This window comes from Sceloporus undulatus, chromosome 2 (genome assembly GCF_019175285.1).
Source record: "Sceloporus undulatus isolate JIND9_A2432 ecotype Alabama chromosome 2, SceUnd_v1.1, whole genome shotgun sequence".
NCBI classification, from domain to species: domain Eukaryota; kingdom Metazoa; phylum Chordata; class Lepidosauria; order Squamata; family Phrynosomatidae; genus Sceloporus; species Sceloporus undulatus.
Genome location: NC_056523.1, coordinates 143,888,537 through 143,914,027, shown reverse-complemented (window position 1 = coordinate 143,914,027; position 25,491 = coordinate 143,888,537). Strand labels below are relative to the sequence as shown.

The 25,491-nt window shown below is 43.1% G+C and overlaps 1 protein-coding gene across 6 annotated transcripts; it reads right to left on the bottom strand.

Moving 5' to 3' along the window:
• Positions 1 to 385: 385 nt before the first annotated feature.
• On the bottom strand, positions 386 to 17,144 carry MAFG (MAF bZIP transcription factor G). Of its 6 annotated transcripts, none has more exons than XM_042451252.1 (3): positions 17,046 to 17,144; positions 8,250 to 8,311; positions 386 to 8,166 (listed from the first exon to the last, which is right to left on the bottom strand). In XM_042451252.1, exons 2-3 carry the CDS (start codon positions 8,283 to 8,285, stop codon positions 7,714 to 7,716), a joined length of 489 nt encoding a protein of 162 aa, XP_042307186.1. In that variant the 5' UTR covers positions 8,286 to 8,311; positions 17,046 to 17,144; the 3' UTR covers positions 386 to 7,713. The 6 variants fall into 6 exon arrangements, with proteins under 6 accessions (XP_042307186.1, XP_042307185.1, XP_042307181.1 ...); XM_042451251.1 differs by lacking the exon at positions 17,046 to 17,144 and adding an exon at positions 16,519 to 16,680; XM_042451247.1 differs by lacking the exon at positions 17,046 to 17,144 and adding an exon at positions 16,019 to 16,468.
• Positions 17,145 to 25,491: the final 8,347 nt, after the last annotated feature.

Below are 25,491 nucleotides of genomic sequence, written 5' to 3'. Positions count from 1 at the left end.
AGATTTGCCTATTTTTGCAAGCCTACCTTTTTTTTTTTTTAAAGCCTTCCTTGCCAAAATTTTAAAAATAGTTACTCACCAGCTATTTTTTAAAACTTATTGATATACAACATTGAACTCTTCCAAGAAAAGTAGTTCATGAATTTTAAAAGTTATCTGGTCTTCTTGTGACAAATTGTTAACAATTGCACATATTTATTATGTCAGAATAGATCACTGGGAAGTTGCTAATCCAGAGAAGAGGAACTATTCTTGTCTTTTCCCATCAGGCAAAAAAGATACCGTACATTGATTGCGTATAAACAGCCAAGCCTCAGAGATTCAGGCAGCAACAGAAAACAAGTCTGCCAACCCAAGCCCAATTAGTAATTTCATAAGGACCAGCCTCTTTAAAGATGTTTATTGGTCATATACAAAATAAAGAATGCTTCATATCAACAAACATACACTATATACATAAATAAATTAACAACACCTCCACTGGGGCTGTGGCAACAAATCCCCTACAGTTATCAGATATCTACAGATTGAAAAAGGACAATAATTTAGCAATAAATACTGATTACTTAACTGGACTCTACTGATGTACAGGAGAGCCCCAGGACTTGACAATATGCAATTACACCCCTGGCACATAATTAATCTCTATTTAATCTCCAATTTTATTAGCTCTGGAGACTGAGATTTTTTTTTAATTAAAATACTCCTTTCCCATTTAAGAAATATTTTAAAGCAGCAGTGAATTCATCTCAGTTAATATATTGTAAGGACTACCCTCAGCAACTGCAGGGTGGGGAACAGGAGCAGTCATCAGTCCATCTCATTAAGTGCTCTGAATATCACATTTTCTCTTGTTGCTGTGTAATATTTCAGTTTGGCAAAGGGTGTAATACACACACACAGCAAACTGCAGGTGAGAGCAAGGACAAAAGAGTTTGGTTTGGAGCCATCTGGGGATCCCTACCCTTGTCCAAGAAATATTTTGATTGGGAAGGAGGAGTCTGTGCACTCAGCCGTGCTATGCCTCTTATTAGCCACAAGCATCCAGAGTTCATACATATCAAATAAACAGAGACAGAGAGCAGATAAATCCTCACCACTTAGAAGAACCTGACTGAAGATTACAGCTGGGCTGTTATCAGATCCACTTTCAGTCCTTCTACATGGGGAGAAGCAATACTCTGTTTTAGCAGCCACAGCCACCCACTGCTTTATCATAGGAAGCAGCAATGTTATCAAGCAGGAAAAGAAAATGTCTGTGTACGGAATTAGCAATTTTTTTTTTTTTTACTGACAAAATACAGCCTGAGACCAAGAAGATTTCAGAAAAGAAGGCTCATCAGTAAGTACTTTTATCTGTCAGTGGCAAAGAAGGCAAGGTGCTGCTGGAGCTTACCTACATACAGTAAGCCACCATTATACAGGAATGCCAGTTCTGTTCTTAGGTGGGTATCTTATGAGATGCCATCCTGCCAAGTGCATCAAAGATAACAAGAAAGGAACCCTACTGCCCCAAGGAATAGAAGAGGTGTACTGCCTTACCTGCAGGGTATGTTTAGATATCCAACCAAGAACTCATCTACCATGCTTCCACCCATGCCCAAATATCAAATACCCCAACTTCTGGCCTGCAGTCTCTCATTTTCTCTCTCTTTCCTTCCAGAGAGAAATAATTATTTCATAATCCAAGAGCTCACTTTTACACAATTCACCACAACATAAAACAACCCCCTCCCCCTCCCGAGCCACAAGCCAGCCACATGTGGGCGGAATTATACTTCACGGATCTGCTCTACAGCCAAGTAGAAAGCAAAGCTCCCCTCTGGCTGCATGAAACAAAATGCCCCATAATAAAAAAGGAGAAATAAAAACACATCACCCTTCACAGCAGGAAAACCAAACAAACAAGCACCTTGAAAACAAGAACCATCACACTCTGAATGCTATATACCAGAAAGAGAAATCAAGGGGAAGGGCTTGAGGGGGGCACCTGGGAGAGGAAGAACTCAAGAACACGAGAAAGAGACAGACTGAACATGGGCAAGAGAAGGTGAGAAAGATCTCCCTGGGTGTTGGAAGATTCACCATTTTGAATTTCAGTCCTTTACACACTCCAGTGCCAAAGGGTGTCCAAATACACATCCCACTGTACACAAGGATAAGCACCTGCCAACATCCTCCAAAACCATAGACACAGATAGCTTTTCACTTCTTAGGCCCTAAGAAGGGCTAGGAGGCACAACACATCTGGAAGAAAACAAAAGGAAGAATCTTGTCACCACTTCAAGATATCTAACATATGGGTGCTCCAGTGTGGGACAGGGCAGGAGGAATAGTTGGCAGGAAATGAATTGCCAGAAGTACAAACGATGACAATTCTGTTAAAGATCACAAAGGGGTACTGATGGCAACAAAAATACCAATGTTAAGGTGTTTGTGTTATCATTAATATTGCTTTGCGAATGCTCGCTGTAATAATTGAAATGCATCCCAGCTTTAACATGAATATTGCTGTCTGAAAGTCCTGTCATTCATTTCCAACAAAGTGTTCCTCCACCATCCCATGGTCCTCAAAACAGCCACATGTACATATAAGTGACAATTTACAACACACTTTGATGCATCTGATGAATCTGATTCTAATCCACAGAAAATTATGCTTCAGTAAGTGTGTTAATCTTTCAAGTGACACAAGATTCTGTTGTTTTTGCTTAACATGGCTAACCCTCTGGAAACTCTAGGGTAGTGACTTTAACCAGAGACTCCTCATGCTATCTGAGATTTAGATGGAAAAGTAAACAACCCAGTAAGAGGAAGCAGCAATGGAAGCCCTGCCAACTCCAGGGAGCAGGAACAGCCAATTGAGAAATGTTAAGGATAACATCAATTGGCAAGACATCCTGAGAACCAGTGTAGTGTTGGGGTTTGAGTGTTGGTCTAGGACTCTGAGAGATCAGGGTTCAAATTCCCACTCAGTCATGAAGACCCACTGCATGACCTCAGGCAAGTCACACTCTCTCAGCCTCAGAGAAAGGTGAAGACAAACCTCCCTGAACAAATCTTGCCAAGAAAACTCCATGATTGGTTCACAACATAAGTCAGAAATTACTTCAAGGCACACAACACAAGGATGACATGACTGTGATGGTATTAGATTCAACACAGCAAACCAGGGCTGCCAAACTGTTTGTTCACTGAAATAAAACTTTTACCCCGAAAGACAGCCACCCACTAGCATATTATTATTCAAGTGGCATCTGAATCTCAAGGTATGGAACGAGCACCAGAGCTGGAAACATTAACAATGCTAATCATTAAATAATATTAGTTCATTAAAATTAAACTATTATCAATGCATTGTTTTATTTTTCTAGAAGTCAATTAAAATTATTAAAAATTGACAAATATTGCACCTCATTAAAAAAAACTACTCCTCAAAAGTAAAATGAATTAACAGAAATAGTGATACATCTAAATCTGCCACCACTGGCATCTAGTAATGAAAATAATGACTTTCACAATCATTGTTGAAAAACTTAAAGAATTAGGACTAACACATTAATTTTAAACAAATAATTTCCAACTCTGGTCATCATGCAGGTTGTCATGCTGCTTTCCATAGACTGTAATAAACAATGCAAATAGAGAACCACATTTTTTAGGCCAGACAGCTAAAATTTAAGAGTCTCTGCTGAAAAGTGAGACCTGCAGTCTAGGCCACATAAGTGCCTTTCATGCAACTTCAAAATCTAGATATGACTAGGAGACCTAAAATATAATTTCAGTCCCTGCCTGTCACTTGTCAGTTTGGTCACCAGAAAACCCAGGTTGTATGCTACTGTGTTTTGCAAGTGTAATAAGTGTGCATAAATATTGCTTATGCAGATGATAATTGTTTGGTTTTGACAGAATTAAGATTTCTTTGGCAAGGACAAGAAAGTGAAAGGCAATGCAGGGAGGAAAATATGCACAGCTTCAGGATGGAGGGAAGGATGCAGAGAGAGGTAGAGGGGAAATGAGACAATAAATCTCAAAGTCTCTGGTCTAAACAATCCTACATCCTCACTGATTCATAAGCCTTCAAAAATAGAAGTGACAAACCTTTATGGCCTCCTCAGACTTTTACAGGCCCAAGTATGGCCGCAACACCCCAAAGGACAAGGCAACATTCCTGGCTTGCCAATAACCACTTTTCTATGCTGCAGTAGCAGCTACTCGTACATACCCATTCCTTCTAAATCTGCAGAACAGAATAGAGAGGTAACCCTTGACCAATTTTGTTCTCAATGAATAATTTTAGCAATTTTCTTCCCACTCCAAGAACATCTTTGAAAACTGCAGCTTTTGAAGATTTCTCAGCTCATAATTCATTCTGTGCAAAATCCATGTATAATATTTTTGTGCAGAAAGCATTCAACATTTCTGCATTGAAAATGCTGTCGCTGCAGACTTATTCTGGATAAAATTCATATGTGGGTGTTTTTTTAAATACATAAAATTTCACTCTTGCACAGGTAATAGCATGTTTTCCTGCATGGTAGGGGTTTGCACTGGATGGCCCTTGAGGTCTCTTCCAACTCTATGATTCTACGTTCTGCTATTTTATTTTCTGTGCAGAAAATGCTGGATTTTGCACCAAAATGGTGCGAATATTGTGCAGAACAAGTCTTGAATTACTAAAATTCTTGTCAATCCAGGCTTCTATTTATCACGGTTTCCCAACACTCGAGACACACATTTTTTGCTCATTCTGAAATCTTTCTTAATAACATTTCCTTACTAGTAAGTAGTGGTGTGGTTTTTGGTGGAAACTGCAGCAAAAGTAACTGCTGTGTTCATACCAGTACTTTTTTCCTCTGTTTTTCTCCCCCTTTTCTCTCTTTTTGTTGTTTGTCCTTTGCACATTTACCATCCATATGAGCAAAGACAAAAGTATACCAAAATGCTATGTTAAAGGCTGTCTGGGACTTTTAAAAGAATCATTATTAGTAGAGCAGGGACTAGACAGTCGATTTCAAGTGGTAAGTTTGCAGCAGCATAGAATTCTTTGAAGGGAGGTGACAGGTAGGGAGGCTCCACCGGACATCAGGGAAAGGACTTTAACAGCAAATCCTTGTTTAAAGCTTTCTTTCTTCTTTGCCTGCAATTCACTTCTGGCACTGAAATGCTTGCAGTGGGTAGGCATTAGGAAGGTAACTTTGAGAGAGTGATTTCCATCAAACTGAGGCTAATGTCTTTTTGGTTAAAGTCACTGCATGTGGTCTGTGGATAGCTGCCACTGGACAGAGGATTTAGCCTTCCAGCATGTCTCAACCTGACACTTTTGTTACAGTATATCACTTTAGGTTTTTATTTCCTCTATGAGACGCAGAATCTGTTATAAAACTGAGTTTTTTCAGAATCTGAAAAAGCTACCAGGTGATATACTGCCCAGCTTCAGTTACGCAACCATGTCGGTCCTACTGGTAATGACAGCCCAGTTAAGATTCTACTGACTGCTAACTGTTTACTATAATGGGTTTTTCTGCACTTGTTACGCCAAGGGTTTAGAATTTGTTTCCTGTAAAGTCTTTAGGGCTCACCAGCCATCACTAGTTATATACACTCTGAAAGGCAAAGTTTTCTAAGCAAAGTCTCAGGTATTAAATGGCTACCTGGAATGACCTTATAACAAATATTCCCTGCTAAGATTACAAGAGATGCCTTTTCATAGCAAGACCATCAGCTCCTGCCCGCAGACCAACCATTTCTAGATAGCAATACAGAAGGCAGAGCAATTATCTCCCTTCTGTGCTAAAAGCTGACTGGCTCCTACAGGCTGTCTGTTAATGGAAACCTAGAGAATAGGCTTCCAAAATGACTTCCTAAGCATCTATAACATCATATACAGTGCAGCTGGTCTTTCCTGGGCCACACTGACCACCCCATACTTGTTAGCCCTTAAAAAAATTCAAGCTAGGTTTGCCAAGTACTTCCCAGCAACCTTGCCAATAGAAAATAACAATTAAGGGATGAGAACAGGAAAAGACTCTTACCAGAAATGTGAAGCTACATAAATTCTACTATAGTCCAAACCTGCAAAATACTGATTCTATTTACCTATCTGTAGGACATGCTGTTAGCTTCACTCATTCCTTCACATTTTCATGTAATTAGCAGTTGTCTCCTCAGCCCCACCTTTGCTGCAAGTTTGTTGATCTTTTGAGACACCCAGGACCACCAGGAAATTAAACTCTGGAGGCTGGGATACAAGTGACAAAGAAGAATGGAATATTATCCACCCATTACTATTGAACAAATTTTGGCAATACCATAAAAAAGAACCAATCTTCCTCAAACTTCAGGAGCTAAGAAGTGACGCCTTTAGACATGAGTAAACTTCTAATAAGACAGAAGGCCTCAGAAGGTCTACTGTGAAATGCCCAAGGAAACCCTGCACTCAGCCCAGGGAAAGCAAAAAAAGAATGCTCACAGGACACCCACACCGCAAAGATGGCCATTGGCACCATCACATCACAGCGCCACACAAGACCTCAGAGCACAGACAACTAAACACAACAGGAGCACAAAAGAAGCATGTGAGGAGTTCAAGAATAAGTCACTTTTGGTACAATTGCAAAAAGATATCAAACAGGACTAGCCTTTTTTGTTTTTGTTTTTTCTTTATGTTATTTATAAATAAAAGTCTGATAACTCTTTATAAAAACCAACCTCAGAGCCACAAAGATGTAGCGAGAAACTTTTAAAATTTGCTTTTTTTTTTCCTTTTTTTATGATTTTTTGAGCTAGCAAAGTCTCCAAGAATATGACTACCAAATATTCTCACCCTCTCAGGTTAAAAAGGAGACAGTTAAATATAAGTTCTTCATCCAATTTTAGCTTTGAAACTTAAATGATTTAATAATTCCTTAAAATGAACGTTTCTCTCATAAATAAAGGGCTATTAAACCACATAAACAGGTTGTGTAAACCATCACACTAGAGACACTTGATACTCTCCAAACACAGGAAACAACTAGTGATTTTGGTCTTGTTCAGTGCAACACATTAGGCACAAAACTGGCCTGTAGTCACCGTGGTACAACCTGCCTTCTTCCAGATAGGAGGCTGCAACGGTGCCCATTCCTGGCTCCTTTCCCTTCTCTGCAGCACAGACACCAGGAAACTGCAGTTTTCCCCTTACATCACTCTTCAGGAAAAGTCCTAAGGAATCCCACCTTTAAACATAAAAGGCGCAACTAGATGTTAATATAAAAATGGTTACACAAACTACCCCCATTATAGCCACTGATACCAAGCAATTTACAAGCAGCAGACTAGACAGCTGACACACAACCCTGGAAGAATGGTATCAAGTCAACACTGACAGCAGGTCTTCCAACTTTCTATGACCTCTACCCTCCCCACTTTGGGTCATTCCTCCCCAAGAATTTATTCCATGCTGCTGGGATTCTCTTTGGCTAGAGTAGTGAGGTCCTTCAGTCTCTTCCCAGAATACCCTTGGGCGGAAGGTTCCGCTCATAAAGAAGGATTGCATTACCATCAGTCACACCAATCAGAACAAAGCTAAAAACAAAGAGACTGCAGTGACAAGCAGGCCAGCATGTGCCTGTGTGGGCTAGGCTGTCTGGGAGAGGGTTGTGCTTTAGGGACTCCGGATGAGCTTTGTGCCTAACTGCCCTGCACACACAAGCCCAGGCAGTGCTCGTTTCACTAAGACCGGGCGTCCGTTTTAGATTTCACTATCGTGATGACGCTGGTAGTGGCAACCTTGCCAGGCACAAGGGGCCCCATGCTGGAAGCAAGTGGGCCCCGGGCTGGGGTTACTGGGCTCCGGGCCACGGTCCGGGCGAAGTTCTGCAGTGCCTCATACTTGGAGCGCAGGGCGTCAAGTTCCATTTTCATGCTGGCATTCTCTGAGGCCAGCTTCTCCACCTCCTGCTGAAGTTCTGCTTTCTGCTTCTCCAGCTCCTCCTTCTGGGTCACCCTCTTGACTCGGCAGCTAGCGGCGTAGCCCCGGTTCTTCAGGGTTCGCCGGCGTTGCTTGAGCTGGATTATCTCCTCCTTTGACAAGCCCCGCAAATGCTGATTCAGCTCTCGCACAGACATGGTCACCAGCTCTTCATCTGTCAAGCTGGTCCCATTCTCACCTGGCTCCCGCTTCACCTGTGGGGACACAGAGGAAGACATGAATCACGGAAGGTCTGGAAGGGTGCACATACAGCTAACTCTCAGTTTTGCCCCATTACCTTCAAGGCTTTGTTTCCTTTGTTGGGGGTCGTCATAACACGCAAGCCTTCACAATCAGATTCTGCAAGAAAGAGAACAGTAAGAGGTCACCAAACTCAAATTCCAGAATATTCATTCACAGACACCTACTTATCTGGCCCTGCAGCAAGACAGAGAAAGTGGGCGGGCTCCCCACTAGAACCGTTCCCCACGTGCTCATCACAGCAACAGATCAAGCTGAAGGACTTACAAGAGCTCCTGAACACCCCTGTCCCTGCCAGCCCCACACCACTCTATTAAACTTCAAGGCAAATGGCAGAGGAGGAGGGGGATTAAGAAACCTGGGTGGAGTCAGAGTAGGATGAAACCACATTTAAAAATAGCCTGGCAGCCAGGGTCCTGTATGGCTGTACTGAGCAGTCATGCTGACTCAGCATGCTTCCAGCCTTGCTCACAGTTCACGCCTCTATAGTATTATCAAGCAAGCGAGTTGCAGTCCAAGAGGCTTGCCAGGCCATCAGTATACTTCTTTTGCTTTACATTAAGGGGTTCAAAGTTACATGGCTAATCAGGCACCCCATGGAAGAGAAAGAGGTGTGTGGGAGCACTTTGCAAAATGATCCCTTTGACAGAATCTGGTACATATGAACTGAGCCATCCTGTCTAAAGTGTTACTTTATCTGGGAAACTGAACAAGAAGGGGATGTGGGAGCAAGTGGAAATTATGGGGAACATCTGATTAGCAGGCACAACACTACTTATGCTGTAATTTCTGAACAATCTCTGTTTTCTTATGAAAAACGTTTACCACTCATGATAGCAGGAGTGGTGGTGGATGGGAAAATACACAATCAGCTGAGAAACCGAAAGATGCCTTGGTAGGTTTCAAAAAGTCAGGAGGACTAAGTATTACTTTTGATAATTTTTTTTTGTCGAAGTACTCTAACCCACTCCCCCCCCCAGCACCTTACCAGAAAACAGTAGAATTTAAAAACCTAAACTCATTTTTAAAAGAGCTATAAAAATCAAACACACTTATGCAAAGTCACTCCATTAGCTTGTAGTCACTTTTGACACGTTGTTCTAAACTTTCAAAACATATGTTTTAGCAGAAATTTGTAATGTATTTTTAATGTAGTCTAAGGTTCTCAGGTTTCCAACAATTGCAATTTCAGAAAAGCTTGAAAAGTATAATCAGGGTTGATACTTAACTCAGGAATCATAAGGCACATTAAAGAACCCACACTGATAATGCTTTCACATTTCATTTCAGCATTTACTGTGTAAGGGGGAGGAGCACTATGACAATACCAAAATCCAGAAGGTGCATAATATGAGATTTGCTAGCAAGTCTTCACTGCCATCTACAAAGACTAAACTTTTATTAACATTCATGAAACTTCTTCTCCCATTTTTAAATCTGAAGGCAAAGTAGCTTCACCAAAAGGCCTCCCATTGAGAGAAATCTTGTTATGCAATACAGCAAAGAAAAGAAGGCTGAACACTTATTACTTTCTTCCCAAGACTCAACCTGAACCTATCTGCAAGAATTGTAATTCTCTCCTGCAGAAGATCTGAGATCTCTCCAGCAGATGAATTGTGTCCCTTCCCAAACCCATATACACACACACTATATTACACTACATTAGAAAGTACCCTACCTTTGGCTATTCCTCTGGAACCCAGAAGCTACAGCTGTTCCTTAAGCAAGAAGAAAATCTGCTGCCGTGGTCAATAGTGTCTTGATGATAGAAGAATCACTATGTATGTCCAGACCAGGATGTTTTTACATCCACCTCCCACCTAAGCACATCATCAGCACTTACATGGCATAATAAATGTTTCTCCCCCACAGTCCATGTTCTTGTTTGTTAAATGCATAAAACATCAGCTCACATTTATAGCACAGAATTAAGACAAGCTAGTGTCAGCAAAAGCCAAGAAAACAGTCCCCCAGCAGCACCCCCAGAAGGGATGGCTTCAGCGCTTTCCAAGAGCGCTAACAGGCAAGCAAAAACTCACATATTCCTAGAGCACAGAAAATTGCTGACAAGGAAAGTGCACATGCCCAAAGGACATGGCTGTGGTCACTTGATTAAAGGCTTACCCTTCTCTAACACAGTGGATCACAGTTGCCTCACTGAAAGGGACCCAAACACCTTAGTCTTATCTTTGGAATGAATAAGCATGTTCCAGACAATAACTAATCTTCAAATAAAACCTTCTTTGCTAGCAAGCAATACACATTTACAAACCTGATTGCAGGCTCTATTGGACCAACCATTTGCAAGTCAGCATTCTTAATAGTAGGTCAGCAAAAATTACCTTTGTTGTTAATGAAGATTCTGACTTAGGCTAGGTCAGGATAAGAGCACCACAACTATACTTCATGAACCAATTATCATTCAAAGAAATGGTCAATGGACCAGCTGAGGGTAGAGGAGTTGATGGATTTTACTTTGTAAGAATTGATGTTAATGTGTTAGCCTTTGGAGGAAAACACTGGACAATATAAGAACTTCACTGGCCACTGAGAAAGCCCATAAACTGAAATGCAACTATTCCCTATATGAATGACCTTTGACTCATTTATGTCTTATGGACCTTCACCCTTACTGCTATTTGTAAAACTGGACTCTGTGTTGTGTTTTTAATTGAATAACTTACTATTTAATAGATTTAGTATCTCTTTTAATATTTGTTATGTGTCTGGCTTCCCCCCCCCCTTTTTTTTTTTTTTTTGTGAATTAAGTCCTATATCATTCTCTTTTATTATTGTCCATGGAGCAGTGTCAATCCACAAGCTATTGGCTGTTGATCCACATCAAGGTGCAAGGAAAGAAAGAAAAGAGCTGTAGTCAACGGGCACAATTATGGCACCGGTCCTTAACACATTAGAGGGTTGAAGGAATTACCTGTTTCCTACGTCAGATACCCTGAGACCCAGTGACTTACTGTAAACAAAAAACCCAACTGGATGAAGGCCTCTCTCTGATATCATAGGTGTTTATCAGACGAGCTCTTAAAGAGGTACTATTCCAGTGTGACTCCTCTAGCTGCCTCCTGTTGCATGCTGGGATTGGCAGTTTTAAGGAGGGGTATTTAGAATTCTCAGGCAGAGAAGTTCAGCTCCTTAAAACTGCCAATCCCAGCATGCAACAGGAGGCTGCTAGAGGAGTCACACTGGAATAGTAGCTCTTTAAGAGCATAGTGTGATAAACATCATAGTAATGCTGAAAACGGATGTTCTTTCAAAACTGGTTCAAATGAATGTTGGGACAGGCAGAAGACAGAATATTAAACATAACACTGAAAGTCAATCACTCACTGAACAGTCGTATTACTGATCTCTAGTCTAGAGTCAAGCAATCTCTTTCCATCAGAGAAAATGTTAGGTACCATTATCTGTGGTCATGCAAAAAGAGATCTGAAAGTTTCTAAAGAATGGCATAACCAAAAATCCCTCTTACATCTATGAATCCAGCACAGGCAGAGTACTTAAGTTTCACAATGACAAGTACAAATGATGTTCAAGCAAAATCCCAGGGGAAAAGCTATTTTGCAGCAGAATACATATGCTTAGTGCTTTCCCAACTCAGCAAGACCACTGATAGGGTGAAACCAGGATTTTATTATCTCTCTAGATCAGTCTTTGGAATAGAGTTGCTAATTAACATCTAGAAATAGTGCAGGATGGGTGCTGGCTACAAAGAATCTTAGCTGCTCACAGGTCTCTCCCACTGTAATGGAAATGACTGTTATGAAGAAACAATGGGACATACCCATAAAACCCGGTAGCTGTGGTAAGTAAGAGAAAGAGGATCAGTATACAGTATAAGGCTTTAAAATCCTGTGATATTTTAACACAAGAAGTATAGTATAGTTTGCACCCAGGGCAAGTACAACTTATTCATTTTATTTTATTTTTTAACAGAGAGCACTCAAAATGTAACAAAGCCTAACCAAACTTTATATTTCATTAATTGGGATGGTATCAGGCTCTTCAACAGTCCTGACCAACAGGCCAGAACAGCAAGGCTTATTAATGCCCTGCAAAAAGGACTGCCAGAGAGAACTGGCATCCAGACAGAGACAAACTTGGTTTAACTCCCCAGACTGCTGATTTCTCAGCTTTTTGACAGCTTCCCGAAGAAAGATCACACTGGAAAGTGCCAAGTGCGATGGCTGCAAAGGGAAAAAAAGTGCAGCCTCAACACATTTTGCCAAGACTCAAAAGGCCTGCACTCAGCACAAGTACCGCCAATTCCTCGCTCACAACAGAGCTGACAGCAGAGTGCATGATTCAACACAGGCCTCATTCTCAACATTCCTGGTTCACAGAGCTGTGCCATCAAACTAGTGTAAACACGGTGACGTCACCCATTCCAGCAGTAAAGAGGCCCAGCTGTAAGGGATGAGAAAGACAACAGTATGATGGCAAGGGGGAACTGGGAGCTGGATGGCAGCCTACAGTGGGAGGCTTTCCAACAGGTGTACTACAAAGAGCCATCCCAACACAATTCTGTATCTGTTGGTAAGTACATAGATTGTTTTCAAACTTTCCTGTGTTTACAGGATCTAATTCAGCTTCCCAAATATCCTTCTAAAATATATTGAACCCTTTAAGAGCTTTTAACTTGGCAAAGGAAATTGAATTCAAAGATTACTAGTAAGACTTTCAGAAGTATATGGTCACCAGAGAATCCTCCCTCCTCCAAGAAGACATGACTCTTCAATATACTGTACTTTGAAGACTGTTCTTGCGGTGGGCATGCCTCTTACTCAGCAGAACTGAGGGGACAGAGACTTGAATCACTTCTTCCGACATACCCTTAGAAGGTGCCAGCCTCACATGGTTATTAACATAGTTGAGAAGCTAAGCATGCATGCAACCAAATCAAAATGGAACTCCATGCATCTCTCCCTATTCCATCAAGAATGAACACATTTATTTTGCTTTCCATTTATCACAAGTACTAAAATGAGAAGAAAGACATTTTCACACATCACTACTTTCTCAAAATGAAACCTGGACAAAAAGTAGCAGTACACTCCTATAACATACAGTTGCTACCCAGGGGTGAAGAATTCCACAGGACAGAGTAATGGCAGTTAAAGTGGTATCAAACCGCTTTATTTCTGCATTGTAGCTACACCTAATGTTGAAGACAAGTTTTTTTTAAAGAAAAAACCAAGTCTGCTTCCTAATTATCTTGGCTCTATTCATCACTGTTTTATGATGGGCCCTATATTAGAAACATTCCTTTTTCTAGAAAGGAAAACCAAGCGTACAATTGACACACTACCCTTTGAACTGTTATAGAGGCATTAAGTGTTATATATTCTGCAAAGAAAGGGGTTTAAACTAAGAAATTTTCCAGATCCCTCCTATATTACCATTTTACAATCATGGGTTAGTGCAGATCTTAGTCAGAAGAATATTACACCAAGACAGCTAGTTGTTTTACCCAGAAAATATCCAAACACAATTGGAGCATCTAACACACACTGATTACAATGCCCATCCCCCATTAACTAAGACACTATCCAACTGGCAGAGGACAGGTTGCCCTCCAGAGTTATGGCTGTAGATGACGACATACTCCAGCTAGATTTGCTGTGGGGAACTTCCCGCCAGGGACTCAGTAGAGGACAGCATGCACTTGTTGCACATACGTGCTCCGCTGTACAAATCAGAAGAGCTTGTACAGGCGCATAGAAAAAGATGCATCTCTATGCCCTCCCTCCCATTCCAGTGTGACAAAATGCCAACCTCCTTCACAGAGCCCTTGAGAATGGCGTGCCTGTCTTACAGCCGAGACAAAAACAGAAGAAATAATTTCCATAAAGCCATTGCTTTCAGAACCAACCATTTTCCTAAGACAGTCAAAACAGAAAAACCAAGATGAGAATTGCCTGGTCCAAAACACCCATGGCCATCCAAGGACACACAAGTTCATAGAATCATAGAGTTGGAAGACACCCCAAGGGCCATGCAGTCCAACCCCATTCTGCCATGCAGGAACTCTCAATCAAAGCATCCATCCCCAACAGATGGCCATCCAACCTTTCTTTAAAAACCTCCAAAGAAGGAGACTCCACCAGTCTCCGAAGGAGTTGTTCCACCACTGAACAGCTCCAAGTCAGGAAGTTCCTCCTAATCTTTAGGTGGAATCTTTTTTCCTGTAGTTTGCATCCATTGTTCCAGATCCTATTCTCTGGAGTAGCAGAAAACAAGCTTGCTCCATCCTCAATATGACACCCCTTCAAATACTTAAATAGAGCTATCGTATCAAAAATCTCAGAGAAGGATCTCTTGCAAAAAGTTCTGCCCAGTACCCCTTTTCCCTCTTTCTCCCATTTGTCATTCTCTCGCACACTTTTGTATCCTCACTCGCTGCACATGGATTTGCCTTCTAAGGCATATACCTAAAGCACTACAACTGTCCCAAGACACTTGTTGTCCTTGTGAGCCTCCAAGTTATTTCTGACCTATGGCGACCCTAAGGCAAACCTATCCTGGGGTTTTCTTGGCAAGTTTCTTCAGAGGAGGTTTGCCACTGCTATCCTATGGGGCTGAAAGAATGTGACTTGCCCAGAGTCATCCAGTGGGTTTCCATGGCCAAGCAGGGATTCAAATGCTGGCCTCCCAATATCCTAGTCCAATGCTTGAACCACTACGCTATGCTGTCGTTGTTGTTAGCTGTTTTTGAGTCAATCTCAATACATGGTAACTCTGTGAATGAGATGTCTCCAAGCCCCCCGCTGTTCTCTACCTCCTTGCTCAGGTTCTGCAGGCTCAGGTCCATGGTCTCTCTGACTGAGTCTCCTCCATGTGGTCTTCCTCTCTTCCTACTTCAATCCACGCTGGCCCTCCCCAACACACTAAATGCTGACAAAAACAATGCTGAGGAACAGGCTCTTGGGTGATTCTCTTTTCCAGCTGAACTTGCGCTCTCCTCTGCCTCACCGCTTTGCAAGAAGATGAATCAGCATGTCAGGTCTGCCTCCCCGCACCCTGCTACATTTGAATCCTGGGTTCCCAGTGTCCTAGTCCAGTTCTGAAATCACCACACCACTATGTTGTTGTTATTAGCTGCTTTCAAATCAACTTGTGGCAACCCTGTGAATGAGATGTCTAGCCCTCTGGCTGGGTCCCACCAGCCCCCCTCAGCCCCTTTGTGCAGCACATACCTAGCAGTGACCTCATGTTGATGAGTCAGCAATGTCAGCTCCCCCGCCAGGAGACTTCCAGCCAGGAGACTGCAATGGGGAGACTGGACCCCCCTCCTTCAACCCCTTGCATTTCTCCCCCCACCACACACACACTTTGTGAACCCCACCCTACGCACTCCCTCCTCTTACTGCCTACCCAGACACCTGATGAGTCAGCACCACCAGCCCTTTAACACTGGCAGACATGGCTGCACATCCCTGAAGAGAAAGAAAGAAAGAACGAACGAAAGAGAAGGATGCACCTTCTCTCCCCACAATAAAGGAAGGAGGGCACACCTGCTCTCAAATAAATGATGAATAAAAACACCCCAAGGATCAAGGAAATGGGGAGGAAGGAAGGAAGGAAGGAAGGAAGGAAGGGAGGGAGGAATGGCACAACTTCTGCATCCCCAAGAAAACTCAACAACAACAGGGATGCAGGGAAAACCAGGCGACTGTGGTGGTGGCATGTCTCTTGGCAGGAAAGGAGGGCAGCCACCCCGCAAGGGAAAGAAAGGGAAGAAAGAGGAAGAGAGGGGGGAAGGAGGGAAGAAAGCAAGGGAAGCCCACCCACCTGTCACCCACAGAAGACGAAGGCAGGCGGCGGCAGCAGCAAAGGCGACATTAATAATATTAATAACAGCAATAATAAATAGTGATGATGTTGATGGCAGAATGAAGTTGGACTGCATGGCTATGGTGGTCTCTTCCAACTCTTGTGATTCTATTATGATGGCAATAATAATAATAATAGTAATTAAAAATAGTGATGATGCTGATGGCAGAATGGGGTTGGATTGGATGGCCCTTATGGTCTCCTCCAACTTTTGTGATGATAATATGATGATGGCAGAATGGGTGTGGGTTGCATGGCTCTTGTGGTCTCTTCCAACTCTGATGATAATAATAATGACAATGATAACAACAACAACAATAATAATAATAATAATAGTGTTGGTGGTGATGCTGGCAGGAGGAGGTTGGACTGGAAGAGACGGCCCTTATGGCCTCTTCCACTCTAGGATTCTATGGTGATGATAATGACGATAAGACTAATGGTGAAAAGGAGGGCACCTGAGAGGGGAAGCCGTCTTCCCTGGAGACCCCGGGGGCCCTCTCTCCAGGCAACGCAGCCCGCCAGAAAAGCCCCGGGTGCCGCGAACGGAGGAGGAAGAAGAAGAAGAAGAAGGCAGGGAGGGAGGGAGGGGAAGAAAGAAAGACCGAGCGACAGAGGCCGAGGGGGCTCCTCCCGCCCGCAGCCTCCCCCAAATAAACACCGAGGACGGCGGCGGCGGCGGCGGAGGAGGAGGAGACGCTACTCCCCGGAACCCCCATGGAAAGCAATACACAACAGCAATACACCATCATCATCATCATCATCATCATCATCATCATCATCATCATCATCATCATCATCATCATCATCATCATCATCATCATCATACCCTGGAAGGAAGGGGAGCCCCTTTCCCCCAGTATGTATCCCCCTCCTCCTCCCTCCCTCCCTTCCTTCCTCCTGGAGGAGGAGGAAGAGGGCGGGGGAGCTAGCCTCCCTCCCCTGGCCAGAGGCTGCTCCTCCGGGGTCCAGGCCTCTCGCTCACCCTCCGCTCGGTGCCGCCGGGGGAGGGGAGGGGAGGGAGGGAGGGAGGCCGCCGCGCAGCTGAGGGCCACCGAGACGAGAGTCCAGCCGCCGCCGCCGCCGCCGCCGCTGCTCACGGACGCGTCACGTGATGTTTGGGTCACGTGGCTCCTCCATTCATGAAGCCGTCCGGGGCGCCCGCCCAGAGCCTTAAAGGGGAGGCGCTCCCAGGGGTCCAGGGCTGGTCCTCCCTCACTCCAGTCCTGGGTGGGTTTCTTGCTGCTTTACATTTCTTTGTTGCCAACATTTCTTCAGAGGGGCCTTGTCATTGCCTCCTTCCCCTGAGGAGGCTGAGAGAGTGTGACTTATTGCCCAAGGCCACTCAGTGGGTTTCAAGGGCTGAGTAATGATTCCATCCCTAGTCTCCAGAGTCCTTTAGTCCAACGCTCCAACCACTAGGCCACACTGGCTCTTGCATATGTATAGTATGTACCAAGTTGTTGTTATTGTTGTTGTCTGCCTTCATTTCTGACTTATGGCGACCCTATCATGGGGTTTTCTTGGCAAATTTTGTTCAGGGAAGGTTTGCCATTGCCTTCCCCTGAGGCTGGGAGAGTGTAACTCGCCTAAGGTCTCCCAGCGGGGTTTACATGGCCAAGCAAGGATTCAAACCCTAGTCTCCAGAGCCAGAGTCCAATACTCAAACCACTATCCCATGCTCTCTCTCTTTCTTTCTCCCTCACACACACATGAAGGGCATAAAGAAAGTGTATATGTCTGTGAGGGTGACAGAGAGCAAGACAGTAGTTGGTGAAAAACAATAGCAATTTGTTTTCAATTTCTTTCTCCTGTTTGCCTGATGGAGAAGCCACTGTGACTTCGAAAGCTTGCAACATGTAATTGTGCATTGTGGTTGGCCCAATAAAGGTATCATTGTTGGATGATATTGTATTTGCTATGTGGCCAACACAGCTACCCCTAGTTGTTTTCTGGATTTCAAGATACTGTATTTTAGCCATCACAGGGGAATCCTAAAGAGAGAGCTAGTGCACTGGGACCTTGCCGTCTGAGGGTTCTGCCTCCAACAAAGGTAAAACAATTTTTCTAATATAGGGACTGATTGGCATGTTTTGCCTCTAGACCACCTAAAGATTTCCTGATGCAAAATATGAAGACATCTTGAGAAATTCAGTGTTCTCTACCTACACAGGAGCCTGTGGTTTCACAAAGGGAGGAGACATGCTGGATTCCAAGGAAACACCTTCTTTGAATTGCCAATGGACATTAAATCTCCTTGACTTTGAAAATCTCCCAGTGACTGCATGGCCAAAGGAGGAGTGCCAGCCTGCAGATAGCACTCCCTACCATCTGAACTAAGGCCAGAAACAGAAAATGCAGGCCTATGACTAACATCTTCAATTCTTTTCTCCTGTTTGCCAGATGAAGAAGAAGCCAGTGTGACTTCAAAAACTTGCAACATGTAATTGTGCATTTTGGTTGGTCCAATAAAGGTATCATTGTTTGGATATTATTGCATTACAAAAATCACTGATACTAGGAAAGGTAGAGGGCAGTAGAAAGAGAAAAGACCACAAGCCAGACAGTTCAACTCAATCAGGGAGGATGCAGGCCTGAGCCTCCCTCCTTGAGGACAGGGGGTCTTGGAGATGTCTCTTCCACAGTGTTGCCTTGAGTTATAGTTAACAACAACATTAACTAAAAAGATTGCATGTACAGCGCTGTGTAAATTTACAGCGCTTCATAAATAAAGGTTAATAATAATAATAATAATAATTATACACCACTCTTTAGCCACAAAGGCTCACATAGCTACTTACAAATTGTTAATTTTGACAGTTGCTTGTCCTCAGGCTCACAATCCAAATAGGACATGACCCACAAGGAAAAGGACACACACCACCATACCCAACAATATAAAGTCCAACATAAGGCTGGCCCAGGGTTTGCACTCTTCACAAGACACAAACAAACCTGCTTCTGTAGCAAAGGTGGGGTTGGCTCACACATAGAAGGCATTCACACAAAAAAGCTATTCTTGCAAAGTGATTGGCGAGCAAGAGGAGAATGTAAAGCCACAGTCCTCAGGCAAATTAAGGGTTCTCAGGTACATATTTCTTCCATTCCCTGACTAGGCTAGGTTCAAACTTTGAAGAAAAACGGCACAAGGAGCACATTTAAAAGGGGGAAAGTAGAGGATGGAGGTCCTCTTCAGCACACAAATGCATTTCTAAAGAAAAGGAAACAGAAGTGAGATGCAACGCACAAAATACTGAGTGAGATTTCCTCTAGGATACCGCTGATTTGATGGAACCATTCAGCTGAACTGCATTTCTATAAAAAGTGTTCTGAGGCTTTCCGTCCTGCCCTCAAGAGGTATGAAGTGTTATTGCTCCTTGTCAACAGTGAAAGCAGTTCTGCATGTGCTCAGAGTCACAGTTTGTTGCATGTACCAGGATATAACCAGTCAAGCAGGAACGAGTAGGAAAAGAACAACTGATCAAAGTTAAATACATAATATTGTGTCATGTCTGGTATTGCATGTCTGGTAAAAATCTGATATCGCTAATCTACTTTTATTATTTCTATCTTAAGGGTGGAAGCCCATAAAGGTTTATTTTATTTTAATTGAAGCTATTTTAAATGTAATGGAAATGAATTATTTACATTTCTAGTTGGCAGATTTTTATCCCAAGCAATCTTTATGTGTATTACCATATTTTATTTTTCTATGTTATATTTTACAGTATATTGATGCTGGTCTTTGACTGTAATAAAGAATTTCCACCAGTCAAGCATGTTTCTGGCTTCAGCCTTGGCTCGAAGGAAAAACAGCTACTGGATAAATTTGGTTTTGCTGCTGTTTGTCATATAAATTAATGAGATGCATAAAATGGGCGGGGGGAAGTACGGAGTTTGAATAGCAACTTATAAGTAAATGCCAATAGGGAATTCTTTCTGCAAAGGTATCTTATTACTAGCCTTTAAGGTTCCAAAACAGCAAATCTTGCATCAAGTCCATCCAGAGCTGCAAGGCTGCCTTTCTAGACTCCTTGTAAAATGACAGGCAGCTCTTATTTCCTTGCTAGGATTTGGTACACTAAGGTACCTGTTCCACAGTTTCTCCATGTGAAGTGTGCCTGAGCCAGCACTTTCAAAATTAATTTTCTAGAGACAGAGACTTGCTTACTGGAAAGTTTTTCAAACCAATTCTGCTCATTGCTTTGTTTTGCCCAGCAGCAGTACTTGCCTCATAAGCAGAGATCACTCACCCAACAGCCCTGCAACTAACCTCAGTTAGAGCCCTGTAGCTCCCATCTTCCTCCTGGAAATGAAGGCAGGAAAAAGAAAAAAGAAAAGCCTGGAGCAAAGAGATGATTGTACAGAAGGGGCCCTTTCAGCCTGCAGGTGCTGACTTGAACTGTCAAAAGGCATTTTTTTTTTTTGTTTGTTTCCTAGCCCAGATTCTAGCTGATTCAAACAAATCTTCACATCCCAAAATACTCACAGACTCAATGACACATGCTCAGCTGTAGGCTGGACTCCTGGCAAGCACACTTTCTCCCTGAAATGGACTGAACTGGTTTAGGACCAGTCTTCTCTAAGAGGAGCCACAGTCTAGAAGCAGTGGGTATGCTCGGGCAAGAGAAACCCAAATAGCTTTCTGGCTTCTTGTAGCTAGTACTAGTGTTAGGAAGGATCTAATTAGGGGAATTTTAATTAGCTCAAATATAGCCGAGAGGTGGCCCTAACAACACCACATGCCAGAATCGGGTCCCAACAGTGTATACCAGAGGTCGCCAACAAGCCCCAAGAGAAAGAGGTGCTGATATCCACTAGGTCCAATTAAAAGGGTAACGTTTATTAAAGCACAGGGAAAACCACACAGCAAAAGGGGAGCATACACACACACACACGTTCAATGCTACAGCAGGGGATGGGTGAGTTCGGGAGATAGGTTTGAGAAAGAGAGGCACCACTAGGTAATACTACCTTAGAAGTCTTCTATGGGAAGTCTGAAGAAGCTTGGATGGATAGTGGATCACGGCTGCAGAAGTGCGGGGGAAGAGGGCCGCGGGAGCTAAGATCAGAGTTCAAACTGGTGTGGACCAGCTTGCAACCTGGTGATAGCACAAGGAGGGTCCAAAAACCCGGGGTTCTTATAGGGCGAAACGTATCAGGAGGCTAGGGAGACTTGTTAGACAAAGGTGTTGATTGCTTGGGCTTTGTTACGCCAAGAGCAAGTAATGTGTTGCACAATGCATTTAGGTCTGGACACAATTCGGAGGGGCATCTGACGATTACTGAGTCGTTAAGCTGATCACGGGCTCATCAGGTGTGAGGCCAAGTCTATTGTCTTACTTGGGCAAGCAGTGGCGATTCTGGTTTGGCGACTCCCAAACTTCCTATGGATAATTTCCAATTCCATCTTCTTCTAGGGCTCTGCCTTTGCAAGGTGAGTTGCTTACGTGGTCTCCTTGCCTTTGGGTTAATGGCGGGTCCTCTATGGAGTCAGTCAGGGGTCATAGCACAGACCGCATGTACCCAAAATTTTATTAAAACCAAACTTGATAACACTAGAACTCCATGGTCTGGTGCAGGTTATTGGGGACTTTTTGGACTACATAATTATAGCACTGTGATTCCACTTTAACTGCCATGACAACATCCTATGAAGTTCTGTGATCTGCATTGTAGGGTGGAGTATTCAGACTCCATAGACAGGGAGCTCCCCTAATACCTCTGACCAAGCTACATATCCCAAGATTCTGGAGAATGTTGCTCTTGGCAGTTAAAGTAGAGTCATAGTACCATTATAGTGCAGTGTGAAAGGGCCCATCAGTTGGCACTTGCAGTTTTCCCAAGGAAATAAATTGGTCATAGCTGGATCACTAACTAATTGGAGGAGAATGAGCCCAGAAAACATTTTTTCCCGTTACTCCTTCACCTCCCAGAGTAGTCAGACCATAATTTTAATGCCCACTCTACCGTGCCATCCCCCCTCCCTCCTTCCCTCAGGAATGCTCCCCTCCCTACACTTCTGTTCAGTCTTTGCTGTGTCTACACTTTCTCAAAACTGCGGAAATTGCAGGGAGCAGCGAGGTCTGGACTGAAAGTGCTGATGCAGGAAAGCCACGCTCACAGCTGCTTCTTGCTTAAGTGCCTAGGACAGGAATGCTGCGGCAGACTCCAAGCTCAGGGTAAAGGAGGCACTGCATACAGCACAGGGACCAAGGACCTGAGCTCCAGCAACAGTGCCAGCACCCGCAAACTCTTCTTTTCCTCTTCCTTCAGAGGCCCCACAAGAGACAAAACTGCCTTCCTTTAGTTTCACTTGTATACTGTATAAGTCTCAGGCACAAGTGAAAGGAAGATGAACTGCTATGACATAATGCAGCAGCAACTTTATGGTTGTGTCCATCTCTCCTCCCCTTCTCCTTTAGTTGCAACACTAAAGTTGTTTGTTTAAATGTGCTGAGCTTGGCCCTGTGTCTAGTGCAGTGAGGAACTGGGGAGATGTAAGTGATGGTGTGTGCACAGACTGAGAATCTAATGTGAGGAAGGACAGAAGGAAAGACTCTCCGACCCATGTCAGAAATGGTTCTCTAGCAGTGCTTCTTGTTGTGTGCCTTCATGTTTCTGACTTATGGCAACCTTAAGGGTTTTCTTGGCAGAATTTGTTCAGAAAGGGCTGTCCTTGCCTTCCCCTGAGGCTGAGAGTGTGACTTGTCCAAGGTCACCCAGCGGATTTTTATGGCTGAGTGGGGGTTTGAACCCTGGTCTCCCAGTGCCCTAGTCCAACACTCAAGCCACTACGTCACACTGGCTCACCTACTTCATGATAGTTCTATGTATACATCCAGATTAGCTAGGGCTTTTCTCCTGTTTTTTTCTTACTGCTTTTTCTATACTTTCCTACTATCTAAGCAAGAGGATAAAGACTGGTCAAGGGAAGGGCAGAATTGTTAGGAGAATCTGGTTTGAATGTATATATACACAGCAGTGGCTGGTGACTCCCATCTCAGTGGGTTGGTGAATCCACTCTATGTCTTGGCTAACTTTAAAGGAGCACTCAAAGCTTTTGAAGAGCTCCTTAAAAGCCTGGATTGAACCCTGGAGTGGATTTGCTGCCCCATGGAATATGTACACACTAGATACTTCTTGAGAAACCTCAGCAAAATTTAAACAATAAAGAGAGTCAGCTAAGTCTGTCCAAACTGAACCTGTAGGTAGTTTTTTTGTGGGTTTTTGGGGCTATGTGTCCATGTTCTAGAAGAATTTATTCCTGACATTTGGCCAGCATCTGTGGCTGGCATCGATGCCAGCAACAGATGCTGGTAAAACGTCAGGAATAAACTATTCTAGAACATGGACACATAGCCCAAAAAAACCACAAAAAACTATGGATGCTGGCCATGAAAGCCTTTGACCTCACATTGCACCTGTTGGTTTGGTAAATTAAGCTTGGTGTAAACAGCTACAATTCATTCTACAAGTGTTTGTGTTGCTGTTGATTGGTTTTTTGTGGGTTTTTTGGGCTATGTGGCCAAGTTCTAGAAATTTTTTTCCTTAACGTTTTGCAACACAACAAATGGTTGTGTTGCTGTTAATTGATCTCAACTCAGAGCAATCCATGGCTGAAACATCTCCAGGATCTCCTATCCTCAAGTCCTCTGCTCAGGTCCTGCAGGTTCAGGCCTATGGCCTCTCTGATTGAGTCTAAGCATTTGGCATGTTGTCTCCCTCTCCTTCTACTGCCCTCTACTAGCATTATTGCCTTTTCTAGTGATTCATTTTAACTCATGATGTGTCCAAAGTATGACAGCCTCAGTTTTGTCAAAAGAAAGCTTTTGACTTCATAGATCACAAAAAGTTAAGTAACGCTCTTAAAGACATGGGATTGCCATGTCATTTGATAGTCCTGATGAGAAATCTGTATGAAGGACAATAGGCTACTGTTAGAACAAAATACGGAGAATCTGAATGGTTCCTAGTTGGCAAAAGGGTCAGGCAAGGCTGCATCCTTTCACCCTGTCTGTTCAACTCGTATGCAAAAAATATCGGACAAAGAACAGGGTTAGACTCAGAAGACGGAAGAGTGAAGATAGGAGGAAAGAATATCAGCAATCTAAGATATGCAGATGATACCATATTACTAGTGGCAAACATAATAGACTTGAAACAATTACTAAGGAAGGTAAAAGAATACAGGCTTACTGTTGAAGATAAAGAAAAAAATAATGATCATGGAGGATCTCCATAAATTCAGCATAGATAATGCGAAAATAAAAATAGTCCTTCCTTGGATCAAACAGAGATTGCAGTTACAAAATAAGAAGTAATCTAAGAATGGGAAGGGCAGCTATGAAAGAACTAGACAAGATCCTAAAGAATAAACATATAGAAGAGAATTATAAAGTCAGAATCGTCCAAGCAATTATATTCCCTGTTACCATGTATGGATGCAAGAGCTGAATAGTGAAGAAAGCTGACAGAAAAAAACCCAACTCATTTGAGATGTAGTGCTGGAGAAGAATGCCGAGGATACTATAAACAGGCAAAAAGACAAACAAATGGGTCCTTGACCAGATTAAATCTGAACTCTTCTGGGAAGCAAAGATGACAAAACTGAAGCTGTCATACTTTGGCCACATCACGAGAAGACATGAATCACTAGAAAAGACAACAATGCCAGGGAAAACAGAAGACAGCAGGAGAGGAAGACCATATGCCCAATGGATAAACTCAGGGAGGTCATGGGCCTGAATTTACAGGACCTAAGCAAAGCAGTGGAGGGCAGGGGGTCTTAGAGATGTTACATCTACAGCATGAGTCAGGATTGACTTGAGGGCAGTTAACGACAACAACAAATGCCATGTGAATGTTTATTGAAGTAACAGGGAAGCCATATATAAAGGACTGCCATTGCAGCAGGCAAACTTGAAAGTAGTTTTAAAAAATCCATCAGTGATACATTTATTGGCCAACAAAAATGAACAATATACTTGTTGCAAGCTTTCAAAACTCCATGAGCTTCTTCATCAGGCAAAATGTTACAAACCAAACAGGAGAGAAAAAAACAATTGGAGACATTGGTCATGTTGTTTCAGCCCTTAGTAAAGATGTTATGATGGGGAGGATATCTTTTGCAGACAGGCTCCTCCTCCTTCCGGCCATATGGCAATAGGGAGATTTTCAAAGTCCAGAAAATTTAGAGCCCATTTGCATCTCAACAGGGACCCCTCTTTTGCAATCCAATATGTCATCATTCCAGTGAGGTCACAGGTCTCTTTCTAGGCAGAGAACAATGGATTCCTCAAGAAGTCTCCATGTTTTTGCATCAGGAACATTTTGGTGCTGGAGTATCACTCCCATCACAGTGATCACTGATGCATTTTTGTTTGTGTTTGTTAAATGGCCAACACAGCTACCTCTGAATGTTTCATGAA

Excerpts from the sequence above, each read along its gene's own strand:
- MAFG (XM_042451247.1), bottom strand. The coding sequence starts at position 16,136 with ATGCAGTCCAACTTCATTCTGCCATCAACATCATCACTATTTATTATT. Across the intron at positions 8,312-16,018 it reads TCGTCTTCTGTGGGTGACAG|AATCTGATTGTGAAGGCTTG; the intron begins GTGGGTGGGCTT and ends TCTTTCTTGCAG. Across the intron at positions 8,167-8,249 it reads AAGGAAACAAAGCCTTGAAG|GTGAAGCGGGAGCCAGGTGA; the intron begins GTAATGGGGCAA and ends GTGTCCCCACAG.